Raw genomic sequence first — 18,415 nt, forward strand, 5'->3', positions numbered from 1 at the left:
ATGACCTGTCCAGCGCCATCTTTTTCTGTTACTGTCTATTAGAATATTGTCTATACCCGTTTGCTCTCTGATCCAAACCGCCCTCTTTCTGTCTTTTAAAGTTATGCCTAGCATTCTTCGTTCCGTCGCTCTTTGCGCTGTCCTTTTTCTCAAGCTTCTTTGTCAGTCTCCAAGTCTCTGCCAATTATTAGACAGCTATACGAAGTATGATCAGCCGTTTTATTAGCTGCTTAAACTGATACGCTTACCAACTAAATTAACAAGCGCGTTTGTCACGTGCGCCCACGAACACATCTCACTCGATGATGGCGGGCACCCACTGTCGAAACGCTGGCTTTATTAGTGGCAGCAGCGGCGATTAAATTTCCGTTTGGGCTACGACTCGCTTAGGCGCGCGAGAACACAGTGCACAGGAAGCCATCAGTTAACCCGGGTAGCATAACTTGGAAACTACCTCAAGTTACCTCCAAGAGAGGGCGCGCGCGCAGGCGCTGAGCCGCCGCAGCAGAAGACAAAGATGCGCACTAACCTGTCCTCTAGCGCCTCCCCGAGCCCCTCCCCTAGCCTTCCCTAGCCCTAGCCTGCCCTAGTCCTAGCCTCCCCTAGCCCTAGTCTGTCATCTAGCCTTCCCTAGCCCTCTGCTGTCCCCTAGCCTGTCCCCTAACCTCCCCTTCTAGCGCGCACACATCTACCCGCTTCCATAGAGCTGCAAACAATCATTCCAAGAGGGAACTCTGGCGCTAGTGTCTACAAGAGCTGCAAGCGGGGCGCTTTGATCAACGTGGGAACGATGACTATAGTACATGGACTTACCTAAACTTCGTGCCTCTGGCTCCAGACGGCTTCGTGACTTTATAAACTCGTCATTTTCAACAAGCACTGTGTCGTAAATAACACATAATCATCATTAAAGTTGTCCGACGACGGGATTCAAAGAAAGACCTTCTATCACAGATGCCTGATATCGAAACCATTACACCCTCGACGAATGCATGCATTCTAGCAAAAGCGGCGTAGAACACCCTTAAGAACTTCTCGCGCGCAAGCCAGTGCGTTGAAACGCTTGGCGCGTTTCGATTTGGCCATCTCGAGAGGCTGAACCGCTGCAGTTAGTAGCCAATGTGCGTTTCCGCACAATCTTCTGCATTGAGAAAAGCGTAGATTGTTTTGAAATTGTAATTTCAGAGCGCAAAATAACCACGCCACAGGAACGAAAATCATACGCCCATGTATTACCCATCCTTCCCAGGGTGGCTGAGTGATCGCAGCGCCCCCTACCCTTCGCTCCCTTGTGCGTGTGCAATGATGGCGGGATACCTCACCGCCTTCCTTGCTTACGAGCGAAAAAGACACCGCCGCGCCGTGCCACCATCCTTCTCGGCTCGCCCCCGCAAGCCTTCCCTCGCACCTACAAAACACAGTGCGCGGCCGCGGTGTTATAGCACTTGGACTTTATACGAAACATCACGGCGGCGACGACGACAATGACGACAGCTGAAATTTGCCTGCAGTGAACTTATCATTACTATTGCAATAAAAACGATGCTCATCACAATGACAAAGCTCCCGATATACAACAACTGCATAGTTTGCCGCAAAAAGAAAAAAAGAACTACGGTACAAATGCCGCATATGCAACACTTCCCCAAGAGACCGATAATCTCATAATCTCTTGCAAGCGTCGACCCACGCAATCGTCAGTCCAGTGTTGCGGAGCAGAGCTACAATATTAGCGACGTGCGCAGAGCATGCTGTTGCCCAGCATTCTGTGCGTGCTTGACTATTCCGTCGAGGTCAACGTAGCCGCTATGCTCTTTATCCGCTTCCCAACGCAAACAGAAAAGCAAACACGTATACTCCTGCGCTCACATTGGTTTACAATAAGAGGATTCGCGCTCACAATCGGCAAGGGCTGTACGGACAAGGTAACAAATGATTAGTAGTGAACAATTCACATTTAAGGTAATACAATCAAATCAAATGAAACTGCAGGATAGCCTTGCAGGCGGTGATCAGGCACCGGGACGCTCGGAACGTATACTCGCACTCGATACTTAAGCATTTGCGCCGCGTGGCAAAGTGCTGATCCACGCTCCCGCCGCCAAGCGGCAAATACAAATATATTCAACGACTATATGACAGATAGAGTATTTAACACCTCTATACTCAACAAAAAGAAGTGTTCGGGGCACGGAATTTGGGAATATTTTTGCATACCCAAGCCTTCGCACCGGCTTTGCCGGTATTTTAGTAAAGCAATGTGGTGGGCATAGGGAGAAATGTCGACTGCACCTTTCATTTTCAGGGCGAATGCTTTCACTCAGGGCAATTTTCAGGGCAATGCTTCGTTTTACCGCATTTTGTAATATCCCTTGCTTCAAAATATTGCGCACTTTGGCATGAAAGTTGGTTAGGTAGTGATCCGCTTTTTCAATACAGCGCGAAATCAGACAAATGATGCAAAAAGAAAGGGGGGGGGGCGTACAAGAGCGCTGTCTTCTGCAGTTGGCATTACGTTCATACATTTTTGAGCGTACATTTTAAAGCTGCTCCGTCTCGGCAACCTCTAGCCGAGCTTTTACTGAACTTGATTTTGTTTGGAATTTCACAATTGAAGGTACGCAGACTTCAAGTCTGCCTTAAAGTCCACAATCATTGCATTCTATTAGTACTGACATGTGGCGCAGAAACTTGGCGGTTAACAAGAAAAGTTCCGGCCGAACACATCTCACGATGACTGTCAACGGTAATGCGTTTACCATTCAAACAATGTAGCGACGCAGCGCATTGCCACCGTCGTGGCGTGTTGTGTATGGGGCGTGCATTGCCGGGGGACTGCTCTCTCGCAATTTCTTATTACCCCTGTGCGCCATCTAGCGGTGCCGCCGCGAAGCCTGTGCACGACCTCTGAAATGACGGGCGAAAGGAAGGAAACGCTACTGCTGTGGACACGACGGGGGTTACGAGCAAACGGGATAAATTTATGTTCAAGGTACGGTCCGTTTCTAATATTTTAGAAAAATAAACAACGTGCAAATTTGTCAAACCGACAACTTATGCAGGGCCTGCAGAAGCAGAGCCGCATTAAAGCGCAGCGCAGGGCTATAGGGGGCACTACAGAAACGGTCACGTGTCAAATCAACACTTCTGTGCCCGCCGCGGTAGCTTTCCGCCTGTGGAATTCGCTAGAGGTGGGCGGGTTTGATCCTGACCGGGGCAGCCGCATTTCAACGCGGGAAAAATAAATATGGCCGGTTATTTTTTTTATTTTATTTGACATTGCCAATCTTTGAAAGGAAGACGTTTCATCATCATCATCATCAGCCTGGTTACGCCCACTGCAGGGCAAAGGCCTCTCCCATACTTCTCCAACTACCCCGGTCTTGTACTAATTGTGACCATGTTGTCCCTGCAAACTTCTTAATCTCATCCGCCCACCTAACTTTCTGCCGCCCTCTGCTACGCTTCCCTTCCCTTGGAATCCATTCCGTAACTCTTAATGACCATCGGTTATCTTTCCTCCTGATTACGTGTCCTGCCCATGCCCATTTCTTTTTCTTGATTTTACGTACGGGGCAGAAACCTGGAGGCTTACGAAAAAGGTTCTACTTAAATTGAGGTCGACGGAACGAGCTATGGAAAGAAGAATGATGGGTGTAACGTTAAGGGATAAGAAAAGAGCTGATTGGGTGAGGGAATAAACGCGAGTTAATGATATCTTAGTTGAAATCAGGAAGACGTTTATTTGTACATAATATAACTACGTGGATGGGTTCGAGCATATATCTATAATGTGTTGATATATCAGTAAACGATATCGCCGAGGCGATAGTATCGACGATTGATAGCTATCGGCACGTGCTAATTGGCTGGTTGAGCAAAAGTTTGATGACGTAGTACTCAACGAGCCAATCCACTCAACCGATTTTGCTAAAACAGGCCATCAGCGCGCGGTGATGGCGAAAGCGTGGCCAAGGCAATAGTATCGCCAAAAGTGATAGTTTTAGGATACGGCTTGTGTTTAGCACAATACACAGAGGAAACAGGATTTTGAACAATGGTACGAACATTGGCCTCAGCGACGGTCATCGTGAGGACATATGTACGCACATACAATCTTCCGTGTTCTGTTTCTGTGTCTAATTTCTGTGTCTACCCAACGAGAAATTTGTCCGTCACGTAAGACAATGAATGGCTCATACCCCCTTAAGCAATGGCTAACAATTGTTAGCCATTGCTAACAACCCTCTCAGGGGTTATGAAGTATGGCGCACAACAACCCCTCAAGCAAACACCTCTTCTTGTGCCTTCTGTGTGCTACGCAGACAAACAGCAGTGGTTCACGCAAGGTTGCGTTTAACGTCAACTCACCACCCTCGTGTTAGACTAAACGTTGAAGAAATTAAACATTCCCCGTCAACATCATCGCCGATTACCTTCAGTCAAAGCAAACAAAACAGAAAGCTTCGCTTACATCGATTCCCACAGTGGATGGAATCCGCGCAGTTTTTTTTTTCCAGCATACTTTAATGCGTTACCTTACGTCATACCTTTAACCGTACCCAGTTGAACAGCGAGATGCCAGTTGACGATACTTCAGTCTAAGACAACGTGACGGGATACATTAAGCCATTAAGCCAAGATACATTATATATGGTTATTCATTGTACGGCAGAGATGTCGTTTGGAGTAAACACATTCAAATACAGATTCTTTTTGTACGTAGCTACGAAAAATCGTTTTATTTCTCTGCTACGTAAGGGAAAGTAACCTTCGAAACAGTGCAAAAAAAAAAGAAGCTTGCACAGGGGAGGCAGCTGGACACCACTACTCTGGCGAATAATTGATCATGTACGACGTCTCGTAAATGCGCCTGAGCAGTGGGTACGCGCGTCCACACTGACCCCGGACATCGTCGAGGTCGACGTCGACCGCCGCTACGCAGAGCAGTCGCCAGTGCCTGAGCACCTTGGCCGTCTTCTCGAAGACGGTGAACTGGTCCTCGTGCGTCACCCACGAGTAGTTCTCGGCCGTGTACGCGGAGTCGTCTTCGATCCGCTTGACGCGACCGGGCGCGTGGGCACACACGTCGGAGAACGAGGCCTTCCTTGGCCGTCCTGGAATCACAGGATCGCCTACGTCACGCTGCGACGGAGACCTGCGGGTCGTAGAAAGAGGGTTACCGACTACCAAGGTTTAGTCGTCGAAACATCGACATTTGAAAAATCCCCAACATGTCGTAGGTCTCGCTGTGACCTTTCATCCACGACAAAGTCTGATTTTTTTCTCTCTCTTTTTTTCTTAGCGCAGGAAACCTAACGTATGTATGTAGCCCATAAGAGCGTTTCAGATACACAAGGTATTGAGTCAGCTTCCAGTTGTGGAGAGCACAGCAAAGCAGTTACTAATCGATTATTGATAACCCGATCGTTTCGATGCAAAGGACTTTTTCACTGTTTCCTTCTTTTTTTGCAGCTTTACTCTTCATGTCCAGATATAACGAGTGAGCAAGTTGTTCCAGTTTGAGCTCTATTCGCGCCTTTCACGTTTAAACGATTCTCGATATTTCTCAAGCATCTTTTATACATGTCACTTCCACAAATTCTAAACGCTGTTCGACGTCAAGGAAAGTTTGAACAATTTGCTAGCCTTTTCTTGAAGAGCAACGAAAACAACGCAGACCACGGGACATAGACAGGTGCATGTGTATCAGGGTAAGTCTAGGACGTGTGGACTGGAGGTATCAGTGATTAGAGTTTTCGTACGACGTTATGATGAAGTTGTAACTTGCGTTTAACTTTATCAAGAAAGAAAAAGGTGACTGATGTGTAAGAGAGCCATTTATCTATTTTGCTTGAGGGTAATGAAATCAACTTCATGGAAGATCTCTCGATTACAATTTGGTAGAGGCTCCTTTTTTGGGGGCATTTGTCCAACTAGGTGCTGGATTTCTACAATTCGTCTATTTTTTATATCAGTTTAGATTTGGATCAGCTGGAAGTGCGCTTGTTCATGCAGTTTTCATCGTCTGTGTTCCTAGTGCTCGACATTAGTTTGGCGAGAAACATGAACTATTCCCACGACATGTTTTATTGTTCGCATATCCACGGAGAGTACAGCCTAAAAACAAATGTAATTTGCGGTAAAACGTTATTAGTATAATGAATGATTCCTTATTTGCATTTTTTTAACTGATACTTATAACAAGTATAGCTAAAACGCTAGTGTCAAGTTTCTCGCTCTTAATCAGTATTTTTAGGGGACAAACTCAGTGTATCAGAAACTATATGTTGAACTTTGTGGCGTTTTGGTATGCAGCGTCTTTGAATGACGTCCGCTGTTTGTAAGTACACTTGAAGTCTGCGGCTTTCTTGACAGGCCTGGTTCCAATCTCCCTCTTTTCAATTTCCCACGCGGTAAGCAGCTTAGTTGCAATGGCGTGGCCCTGATGAGAACGATGTCGCGGGTTCGATCCCCTCTGCGGCGGCCGCATACCAACGGCCACGGAATGCGATGCAGCTCATGTACCATGCTTTTGGAGAGCGTTGAAGAACTGCATGTGATCAAAATTATTACTGTGTCTTGCTCTTCGGCGTGCCTCATAATCAGATTGTTGTTGTTGTTGTTGTTGTTGTTGTTGTTGTTGTTGTTGTTGTTGTTGTTTACATTACATTTTCAAGACAATTTGTCTTGGGAGGCATAGCAAAACGCCCACGGAAAGTGCCTCATAAGGCTACGTCACCCAGACAGCAACCGCAGCAGTGCGATCATTTTCACATTGTTACACATCATACAATCACAATGAGGTGCATAGGTCAATACCAATACAGAGAATAAAAGGAGAACAAGCAAACGCTATACACGTGTATCATAGTTTTCAGTGTAAACACACATCATACACCAGAGTGAAATTCATAATACAACGCACAGCCCAAACCTAGCCCTGAGAAAGCAATATTGCCTTACCTTGCTTCTTAGATTATATTGGGAAGATTCTCGTCTGCAAAAAGTTCAATATATTGGGGTGTTATTGCAGAAGTTGTGGTATTAGTTATGTTAATTTCTGTAAGCAATAATTTGTTCATGATCTGGACTTAACTATTGTATTTCTTCGTGGTTCACATGGTGTCTGCTTAACCTGATATTTTTCTTTACTTGAAACCTGGCACTTGAAACTCCAGAATTTCTTTTTTTAGTGGGTTTCACTTTGCTTGTTTAGCACGTTAGCCGTTGACACATCCGATTTGAAAGATATTGCTCTGTTGTATGTCATTTCTCTTTGTGGCCTTCGTTTATTTGCTCACATATTTTATCCGTTCGGGTACAATGTAAGACGTGTAGCTCTAATGAGCATTTTTATTATCGTGTCAGCACTGTTTGCGTGTGTTCCTTTTGTGTCTCGCTTGTGACCGCACTGTACGTAAAATAAACCGAACCGAACTTGAATAAAAATATAACGTTCTCTTTCTTACGTGCTCTTTTCGGACCTTTCTACGTGGCTTCTTTGCCTAAATCTACATGTCCCAAAATATGTTGATAGCGCTCGTCACTTTATTCGCAGCTGTGTCATGAAACTCATCTTGTGTGCTGCAGACGCAGCAATTTCGCGTGCTTCTGGCACATATTTCCTGGAAAGCAGCGACAACGCACGTATACGCCAGAGAAACAATTTGCTGATCGAGCGCCATCTTTCGGTCACGAGGTAGTAAAGGAGGAAATTGTGTTATCATTCCAGGAAATGCGTGCGCAATTTATCTTTACCGATAACACAAAAGACGTCCAGGGAATAAAATCGAAACGCCTACCTAATTCCGCATCGAATTATTTGCCCTCTTCTATATTCGTATCCCTTTTGCCTAAACAAAGTCTATATACATTCTTATGAAGGTGTGTCGTCAAAAGCTAGTTTCATCGGGCAGGAGACGTATGAACGAAATGTTTGCCGCAAACCTATAGACAAAAGGCGACTACGAGCCGTCCCTTCGAAAAGTAGAGAAACCACGTTGACGTTCGGCTTAATTGTTAGCTCCGCTCACGGACTTAATTATAACTAATGGCTGAGATGGTGATCTCCGCCAACTGTCTGGAGGAGTTTCTAATGCTAAAAGCTGAGGGTGAGCTGCAGTACATTCTTCTGCAATTTAGCTGTGTCGGGTGCTCAGAAAGCCCCCCCCCCCTCTTTTTGCCACTCTAGAATAGATACTTTCCTAGGGAAGGACCACGGAAAGTTTCTCGAGTTCGCTAAATGAACTACGCGACAGTAAGCAGGATGCGTGGCCAACTATTCGACATGGCAAGCCACGTATGTACTGTCACGAGCAAAAGTAACGGACCCCTGCGAATGCGTGCCATCGCCCACCTGGCGCCACGCCACTCAAACTCGTGTGACGTCAATTCCGGCGCCCTAAGCATGTGTGAGTACAATTTTGACGAAAACATATGTGAAACGCTGCTACATAAACGACTGGCGGTAACGTACGTCACGTTGGTGATCATCCTGTTTGTCCTATGTGTGCATGCCTCTTTCCACTTGTAGTCCACGTGTAGATGAAGCGTAGACACACCACGCGTAAGTCACAGCTTCAACTGACATACCTGAGTGTGAAGGCCGTTCCCGAGAGGGCGATGGTGAAGCACGTCTTCCTCCCGAGGTTTTCCTCCAGTTCTTCCAGGACACCCATGACCGTGTGGAGGTTGGAGCGACGGTGCGTCAAGCCGGCGTAGTCCAGCGGGGCGGCCAGCTGGGTCATGCCCGAGGATTCGTCTATGAGGCCGTGGGTCTTCAGAAGGATCCGGTCCAGGACTAGGGACAGCTCCTCGTGCAAGAGCACCGTCACTCCGTACGGCATCATGGCGGACAGGGTGAGGTTGCCCCATCGGCGGTCGGCCTTTGCCCAGGCGAAGAAGGACACGACTTCACCGGCGGCCTCGAGGTCTCCCAGGAAGGCGTCGTCGTCAAACTCGAAGTTGAGACCGTCGATGCGGCGGTGCTCGAGCCAAGTGAAGAGCGAGTCGAGCAACTCGCTGCTCTCACCTGGCATTTTCTTCGCCGTGTAGCCTTCGACGAACACGTTGGCGACGACCTTCCAGTGAGGATAGAGGGCGTCGCGGACGCGGGTAAGCTGACGAAGAATGGCTTCGTCCGTCGCGTCGGCCAGCAGGTGTAACGTGTCATTTTCGAAGGCCAGGCCGTTGTACACGATCTCGTTGCAGTATAGGCCCGGAAAGTGACGCAGGGTCAGCGAGTCCGGAGGCGCTCTTTGCAGTGGAAGAAAAAATGCAAGCGGTAAGATGGACAGATGGGTTGGCTAAGAACAAAAAAGAATCAAGCAGAAACGAGGTTACCCACTCCCTAGCGCGAGGCCTAGTTAACCGCGCGGGAGAAGGGGAGGCTGCCCCCACCGGTAGGGATCGCCTGACACGCTACAATGATCTTGTGCAGTCCTTCTACTTAGAGCGTAGAACCTTCCCCGGCCCACACAACAAACTATCCCGAGCGCAGGCTACAACTTTCCGCCTGCTACAAACCAATACTTACCCCTCGTTACAACTTTATAACAAGATCTACCCAGACATTTACCCCAATCCCACGTGCCATTTCTGCAAGACACAGCCAGCCACACTTCCACACATGCTTTGGGACTGTACACACCAATACCCCGACACTAACCCCACGACCCTCTCGTCGAGATGGCACGCTGCCCTGCGTAGCCCCAACCTTGATGACCAACTCTTGGCGACCCAGCAGGCCTGCGAGGCGGCGAAGAGGCAACACCTCGACGTCCCCACGTGGGAGGCCTAGGCCCAGCCACCATCTCTTGCTGGTTTCAATAAAGTTTATTCAGTCAGTCAAACTCCTCTGGGAGTTGGCTAAGTATGCGTAAGCATTATGCCACTTGCTTATCTCCATGCAGCCCGGTGTCACTATCAGTGTTATGAAACTTCACCCAAAGTTCACCTAAATAAGTTGCGAAGCATGGAACGCAAAAGTGAGCGAGAACCTATCGCCAGATATATCAGTTAGTGGTGCACGATTGCAGCGTGACTAGGTGAGGGGGGGGGGGGGGGAATTGAAACTAGAAGACTTATTGAAAAAATATTTTCGAAAATTTTTAACCAGAATACTGCCATACGAGTAAATATTCTGTTTCAAATATTTTTGGTGTATTAAAATAACAAATCTATTTTTTTTTCTATTTCACAATTTATTATTCCGTGCGTGGTGACCCCTACCAACCAGTGATTCTAGCGCAAAACTTGGCAAGGCTGCAAACCAGCTATTATTTCGTGCGGTATGGCGTTGCTCACTTGAAAGCATCGGTTACGTCCGAATTTTTTTAATATTATTTTCTTCTGTGTTTGTGTAAAGGGTGGCGTGCGCTTCACTTCAAATTTTGCGTGACCTGGGGCCCTGCATTCATTGTCGAAAGCTGCGAGTCCAGGTTTTTTTTTTTTTTTATCGTGCAAGTTCGTGCTGCGGCATCCTACGCGCTGTCTCTCGTCGTGACGATAAATGCGGAACGCTCCGCGAAGAAACTTCGCGCTACCTTCGTTCCCTCTCCGTAACACAGGTTTTGTGTCTGTCCCGAGTAATTATACTTTGCAACCGCACCACGCCAATAAAAGCTAATCGGCCTCAATGCGAACCCAACTGTCCGAGGATACAGGCAAAGTGCGATGTCCAGATAAATATGGTCGCAGTTTCGCCCGAAAGGCGAAGCATCGATTGCGATAGCAAATTAGTGGCCAGCTACTAAGAAGTAGGATAGTGGTTTTATCGGACTTATAAACCTGTGAACATAGGCATATACTAACTTAGCATGGTGTCATGTGTGCACAAGCAAACATGAAGACATGCCACTCGACGACCGCAGGAACTCGCTGTTAAAACACTGCAGTGAGGAAACGCTGCAGCAGCAGCGAGCGAACTAATCCGCGGAAACACAGCGCAGCGCGGACATTGTACCCGTCGCAAACGGCTTTCAAGGTACAGCGGCCCAGACGGACGCGCGCGGCCGTCCGGGTTCCCCTGAGAAGAACGCGCAACTACCCCCCCCCCTCCGCCCTATCTTATCCTCGAAGCCTTGCGCGCGACAGAAGGCGGCGCGCTTCCTCCCCGCTTTCCTCCGTCGCGTGCGCGAGTTGAGCCGCAATCGCCGGCTCACCCTCGCACGCTTTCACTCACACATACAGCATACGGCGCTCGGCGACGATTTGATTGACCTTGGACTTTATGTGAAACATCACGGCGACGGCGCAAGTACGCGTGGAGTGTCCATATACTTGCTATCCCAATAATACATGTTATGGTTTTCTTTCACAGCAGAGCGCTCCGGGGAAATTCTACAACAGTTCGCATGAGTCGGCGGCGTGGTACATACATATAAAAAATTATGCGTGGCTCTGCTATCGCAAACACCAGAAACAAGTGTAGCTGGGGAAGGTTAATAAAACAGTGTCAAACTGCACACTTAGTCTAACTTTTGCTGTGCTTCCCCCAGCTCCGCTGGTGTGTGGTGTTTGAGATAGCAGAACCACGCATAATTCTTTTTCCACTGCGAGAAAAATGACCGCCGAAGCGAGCGAGCGCGTTTTTATCGGAGAGCAATGACATCACACCACCTGTGTCCCCACCGCGCCGTGATCTTGGCACGGATGTCCCGTGGGAGATCCTCAGTCTTTTTCTATGTTTCCTTGAGCAAAGCCTAGCTTTTCCCTAGGATCGTGCGCCCCGGAGGCGTCGTCGAAAGCCTAGCAAGCTGGGCGCACTGCTGGGCTTTGCGCACAGGCTCTCAGAATTGTTACAAAGAAAGAGATTAAGAAACACGTCATATACTGGTTCCCGGCACACTTAGGACCAAGGATCGGCGACGTCCCCAACCTTAACGAGGCGGCACACGAGGCTGCGCGCGCACTTACAGACCGCGCTGCTTCACCCGACCACTCGGAGAACAAGGATGCCCCCACTACATACAATGAAATCACTAAACACTACTACCTACAACGTAGAGAGCATAGCACGCCACACCGCACGCTCACTCGAGCTCAAGCGGTTACACTCAGAATGCTACAAACAGACACATAGCCCACGCAAAACAGACTACACCATTGCATGCCTGAGCTCTACGACAAGTCTTATTGCATCGATTGCAATAGATCCCTTAACGTATAGTATTTACTCTGGCCGTGCTCGCAAGCTCACATAAACTACGAACAGGACAAGCGCAAGTTTGAAGAAGCAATCCAGAGCGAAGAACTCGCTCCCCAACTCTGGGCCGTCCAGCAGGTCCACGACGCCGCCAGGAAACTTAACCTCCCGGTTCCGTCGTGGGAGACGCCCACTCCATGGGAGCCCAAAGGTCTCGTGGCCTGCAGGACCTCGAATAAAGTTGATTTCCTTCCTTCCCACCGCGCCGCTCCTTCGTCCCCGCTAGGCTCCAGCCACCCTCGCCGCAGCGCTATCCTATTTTTATACTCTGCTTTTACTCGCTACTCTCTCTCAGCTCTCTCTCCCCCCGCTCGGCAAAGCTGCGAACGTCAAGAGAAACCCCGCGAGCTTCTAAAAGCTCCACTTTAAAATGTTAATAGAGCCAGCGACTCAGCTATAGGCGAAGCTCCGAGGTGGCCGTATATGACCAGGGCATCGGTGGGCCTCTTCTTTTATCGATCCCTGACATTCCCGTACTGCCAGAGGTGGCGCTTTCAGCCAATGAGCGTTGCGTATGCAGCGTTTCATGCAGTCTTTGACAGTCGGGGAGGGGGGGATGACAAATCGAAGAAGCCCAGTGGGAACGCGCATCCGTAGGCCGCCATCGGTAAGGAACAATTACTAAGTACAGCCAGCAACGCAGCACTACATGGCCGTGGGAACACGCAGTCAGGCGACGGCTTCTGGATGGCCGGCGCAAAATGCAGGAACACGTGTCACTTGTAACAGAGTGCATACAAAAGTATTACGCTTGGATATAGTGACGCAGATATAGCAAGAGAAGATGCCGTAAAGCTTCGGCAGTTTCTTGAGTAGATTTCAGGCCGTGACAAAATAGGTCCATACGACACTGGAAGGCTGCCAGAACTCCCTGACGCGTGACACAGTCGCGCGAATCGGCATGTGTCTGGGACATTGTTTTGTTTCTTCACGATCGCGTACACGTCTGTCACCGCGAACTGGGCCAATCCGTGACGAACGGCGGTGCGGTACCTGAGGAATCCCTCGCGGTTGAGGAAGCACAGGATGGGCCTCGGGCTGGGAATGAGCCTTCGCCACTCGTCGGCCGTCCAATGGTCAAGCGGCTCGTCGACGTCCGGCAACAGCGCGGGCGCCTCGGATTTCGCAACGTCACGGCCCCTGGCGCCGCGGAACGCGATGACACCCACGCTGACGACGATGGCGCACGTGGCCAGCACTACGATGCCGCCGAGCAGGTTGACCTGCGAACGACCAGAGGCGAAGAGCGGGCAACGGCGGTGAGAAAGTTTGCGGCTGCAGCTGAGACGAAGAATTTCTGCGCATAGAATCGAATAGTGAATTCTTTCATTCGCGGTCGTCGCAAAATGAATCTCCGCGAAAACAACGAATGAAAAGAAACAATCCTCATCTGCGCTCCCGTTTAGACGCGTGATTTTACACCGCGCTGTGTCAACCACCGGCACATGGTGCCCCACACGCAGGTCGCACGTCGTCTATTTTTTTTTTAGCTCTGGTTTTAGTTTAGTTCCACTGAAAAACGTTCCGTTCCGGTTTTGCTCCGGAACGAAAAAGATAATGGTCCGTGACGATTCATACCAGTTCTGGTTCGCATATGCAAAAGAGTTTTCGAAGCAAAGATAAAAACAGTATTTATTTTTCCATATAGATCAATTACGAATTCTGAGATCATGCTCGGTGCCTTAACTCAAGGAACTCCTCTCAGAAGCGGCACGTCATCGTGAGTACTCGCCGATATAAGAGAGCGCTGCTCCGATAAAACAAACTGAAACGAACATAAACAAACGGTAAAAGTCGAGCAACAAAGCGTTGCAGCCGTAGAAAACAAAATGATAAGCTCTCCAGCGCACAAGTCCTGGATTTTGCTATGCTTTTTAAAAAGTTTGCACCTTTTGGGGCTGATCTTGTCCCGCAACGATAATCGTCGTCTGCCTTTCGTGTGTTTCCTTTCTTGAAGACTATGCGCTCGCTATGTCCCTGTCGAGAATGCTATGTCACACTGACATCGCGCATGCCGATAGTGACCTGGCAGTACCAGGCTCGCAGTGTTAAAGATGGGAAATGCAGGCAAGATAGAAAACGATTGCACTTTTAAAACAGCTGCACCCTTTGGGGTGTAAATCTGCCACACAACAATATGTGTCATCTGCTTTGCTTGCATTTCCTTTCTTGAAAACTCGGCGCTCGTTGCTTTCCTGTCGAGAAAGCTCTGTCACACTGATAACACGCAAGCCGTTCGTGACTGGGAAGTACACTCTAAAAACAGGTGCACTTTTTGGGGTGTATGTTTGTCCCACAACGATAATCGTCATTTGTCTTGCCCGCGTTTCCTTTCTTTAACGCTGCGAGCCCGGTACTTCCCGGTCACGAACGGCATGCGCGTTATCACTGTGACGCAGCATTCTCGACAGGAAAGTAGCGAGCGCCGAGTTTTCAAGAAAGGAAACGCAAGCAAGGCAGATGACGATTATTGTTGTGGGACAAATATACACCCCAAAGGGTGCAAACTGTTTTTAGAGTGTACCGGGCTCGCAGTGTTAAAAAAAGGAAACGTGGGCAAGACAGATGACGATTATCGTTGTGGGACAGGATAAGCCCCAAAGGGTGTACTTTTTCTTAGGAGTGCGTTGTTGTGGGACGAGATAAGCCCCCAAAGGGTGCAAACTTTTTTTTAAGAGTGTATACGATGCCAATCTGCCAGTGCACTGACCGCCAGACGCCGATTAGTGGAGCACTCGACTGGCTGTCGCTCGCACTATCCCTGCCTGAGATACGCGCTTACGCAGGCCGCTAAGATACGCACTACACTCTAAGAACAGTTTACCCCCTTTGGCGTGCCCCTTCTGCCACACAACGATAATCGTCATCTGCCTTGATGCGTTTCCTTTCTTTAACGCTGCCAGCCCGGAACTTTCCAGTAACGAATGGCACGCGCGTTATCAGAAGGGGCACTCCAAAGGGCGTAAACTGTTGTATACACTCTTAAAACGGTTGCACCCTTTGGGGTGTATATTTGTCCCACAACAATAATCGTCATCTGCCTTGCTTGCGTTTCCTTTCTTGAAACTCGGCGCTCGCTACTTTCCTGTCGAGAATACTGCGTCACACTGATAACGCGCATGCTGTTCGTGACTGGGAAGTACCGGGCTCGCAGCGTTAAAGAAAGGAAACGCGGGCAAGACGGATGACGATTATTGTTGTGGGACAAGATACGCCCCAAAGGGTGTAAATGTTTCTAAGAATGTACTGATAGCGCGCGTGCCGTTCGTTACTGGAAAGTTCCGGGCTCGCAGCGTTAAAGAAAGGAAACGCATCAAGGCAGATGACGATTATCGTTGTGTGGCAGAAGGGGCACGCCAAAGGGTGTAAACTGTTCTTAGGGTGTAGTTATGACGCTGCCTGACGTCGGTTGTTTCGGATTGCCGACTTTCCCCTTGAACCGAAAACCGATCAAAGATATTTCGGTTTCACTCTGAGACAAACTCATAAGTAACGTTTCGGTTACGTTTTCGTTCCGGTCAAGAATGTCGTGCTTTTTTTTTCGTTCTTCATTTTTGTTTCCGTTCCGTTCCGACAAACTGATTTTTTTCAATAAACAAAACGTCGCGTTTACGCCTGCGCTTGCATCTACCGGTAACAAGTGGTAGAAATTGAAAGTAGCAATCTTGTAGCGTTGCCAGCACTGCTTTTGCAACAGAACGAGTATTGAATTGAAGCTCGCACGGAGCCAGCACAACACGGTTGGACTCACTCTCAACCTGGCAACGTGCGCTTTATCACAATCCACTGTTCCGTCGACTACTCGTTTGCGCGAAGGCCGCGCCACTTGCCAGCGTGACATTTCTGCACATCGTAATAGGCGCTGAATAACGTGAAAACTGTTATAAAATCCAACAAACACATTTTCAAACAAAAAAAAGACGCGTCGCATATTAGTAGACAACTTAGTACATCGATCCGTGTTGACGTGGTGGGGCTCCAACACTGTAGTACCAAAGTTCCAGCTTAGAGTGTCGCAGGCCGAGCTTTTCGCGACTTGCTTTATTGTCGATTCAACACTACCAGTTTTACTGAAAACTTAACACTTCGTCAAAGTATGCCTATACAAAGCACGTTCTTTTCATTTTTCACAAAATCTCGCGCCACTTTTTGGTCACTCGTCGGTCTCTTTAACGCGCGTTCGTATACTGTCACCTGACGAATTGATATATTGAGCAATACCAGCCGAGACGATGCACCTCCGTTATACTCTATTTCCGTTGGCTCGAAGTTCCTCTATTACAATTAACAAGCTTTGCTCTTTTTAAAAAAAAGAAAAAAAACAGACTTCTCCCAACGCTGATGTCGGCTCGTTATTGCCCTGGTGGAACAATGTCGACCATTTCCCGATTCATCCTAGATTGATTGATTGATTGATTGATTGAGTAACTTTTATTTTACAGTCCTGCAGAACGCGTATTAGCACGTCGCGGGCCGCTCTCACGTCGGGACCGACAGGCCTAGCCTGCCAGCCGCATCGTGGGCCTGCTGGACAGCCCAACGTTGCTCAGCCAGGAGTGGGTTGCGGAGGGCCGCCTCCCACCTAGCTGAGCTGAGGTCAGGGCTTGCTAATTCATCCTAGAGATTTGTGGCATTAATTGGGCGTACTCACCAGGTAGTTGGGCACGAGCACCTTCTCGTTTTTCTTGGTCATTTCGAAGTCCAGAGGCTTGCCGTAGTTCTCGAAGTACATCGGGTCCCGCATGTTTACTCCTGGTTCGGCTGGAGGCTGTTCGTTGTTGTTTCCCTCAAATAGCGACTGCCGGTCACGAGGCCAACGGCCGTGTTCTTCTTCCTCTTTTTTTCTCATCCTTCGTGACGACAGAGGTGCTAAACGCAGTTCGGTTTGGTTTTCCTTTTACGATGACGCATATCCACTGCAGAGGATTGGCCAAGATTTGGACATGTTATTAGGAAATTGCAGTTAATGCTAAAATTGGCAAAATTGTCAGGAAGAAATAGATAAGAAACAGCGTATGAATAACTTAAACGCCAACTGCAACGAAATTTTCGACCACGTACAAAACCCATCATCATCATCATCAGCAGCAGCAGCAGCCTATTTTATGTCCACTGCAGGACGAAGTCCTCTACCCGCGATCTTGAATTCCAACACCGATTCCAACTAGCACCCGCATATTTCCTAATTTCGTTGCACCACCTAGTCTTCTGCCGTCCTCTACTGCAATTCCCTTCTCTTGGTATCCATTCTGTCACCCTAATGGTCCAACGGTCATCTAATCTGCGCATTACATGACCTACCCAGCGCCATTTTTTTTCTCTCAATGTCTATTAGGATATTTTCTATACCCGCTTGCTCTCTGATCCAAACCGCTCTCCTTCTTCTCTTAAAGTCATGCCTAGCATTCTTCGTTCCATCGCTCTTTGGGCGGTCCTTAACTTGTTCTCAAGCTTCTTTGTCAGTCTTCAAGTCTCTGCCCCATATGTCAGCACCGGTAAAATGCACTGATTGTATACCTTGCTTTTCAATAACGGTAAGCTCCCAGTCAGGAACTCACGATGTCTGCCGTATGCGATCCAACCCACTTTTATTCTTCTGTGAATTTCCTTCTCATGGTCAGAGTTTTCTGTGATTACTTGACCTAGGTAAACGTACTCCTTCACAGACTCTAGAGGCTGACTTGCAATCCTGAACTCTTGTTCCCTTACCCGGTTGTTCATCATTACCTTTGTCTTCTGCATGTTAATCTTCAACCCCACTCTTACACGCTCCCTGTTAAGGTCCTCAATCATTTGTTGAAACTCGTCCGCAGTGTTGCTGAACAGAAGAATGTCATCGGTAAACAGAAGGTTGCTGAGGTATTCGCCGTCGATCCTTACTCCTAAACCTTCCCAGTTTAATAGCTTGAATACTTCTTCCAAGCACGCAGTGAATAGCATTGGAAAGATTGTGTCTCCTTGTCTGACCCCTTTCTTTACAGGTATCTTTCTACGTTTCTTGTGTAGAATTGAGGTGGCTGTGCAATCTCTGGGTATTTACGTAAGCGGTATGTACTCCTTGATTACGTAATGCATCCACGACTGCTGGTATCTCTATTGAATTAAATGCTTTTTCGTAATCTATGAAAGCCATACAGAGAGGCTTATTGTACTCAATGGATTTTTCGATAACCTGATTAATGACATAGATGTGATCCATTGTAGAGT

The 18,415-nt window shown here is 48.2% G+C and overlaps 1 protein-coding gene across 1 annotated transcript; it reads right to left on the minus strand.

The window, feature by feature from the left end:
• Positions 1-4,754: 4,754 nt before the first annotated feature.
• Positions 4,755-17,017, minus strand: LOC142590173 (uncharacterized). The gene is made up of 4 exons (XM_075702067.1): positions 16,860-17,017; positions 13,202-13,431; positions 8,596-9,258; positions 4,755-5,158 (listed from the first exon to the last, which is right to left on the minus strand). The coding sequence occupies exons 1-4, from the start codon at positions 16,950-16,952 to the stop codon at positions 4,828-4,830; spliced, it is 1,317 nt and encodes a 438-aa protein (XP_075558182.1). The 5' UTR covers positions 16,953-17,017; the 3' UTR covers positions 4,755-4,827.
• Positions 17,018-18,415: the final 1,398 nt, after the last annotated feature.

Source organism: Dermacentor variabilis, chromosome 8 (genome assembly GCF_050947875.1).
Source record: "Dermacentor variabilis isolate Ectoservices chromosome 8, ASM5094787v1, whole genome shotgun sequence".
Taxonomy (NCBI): domain Eukaryota; kingdom Metazoa; phylum Arthropoda; class Arachnida; order Ixodida; family Ixodidae; genus Dermacentor; species Dermacentor variabilis.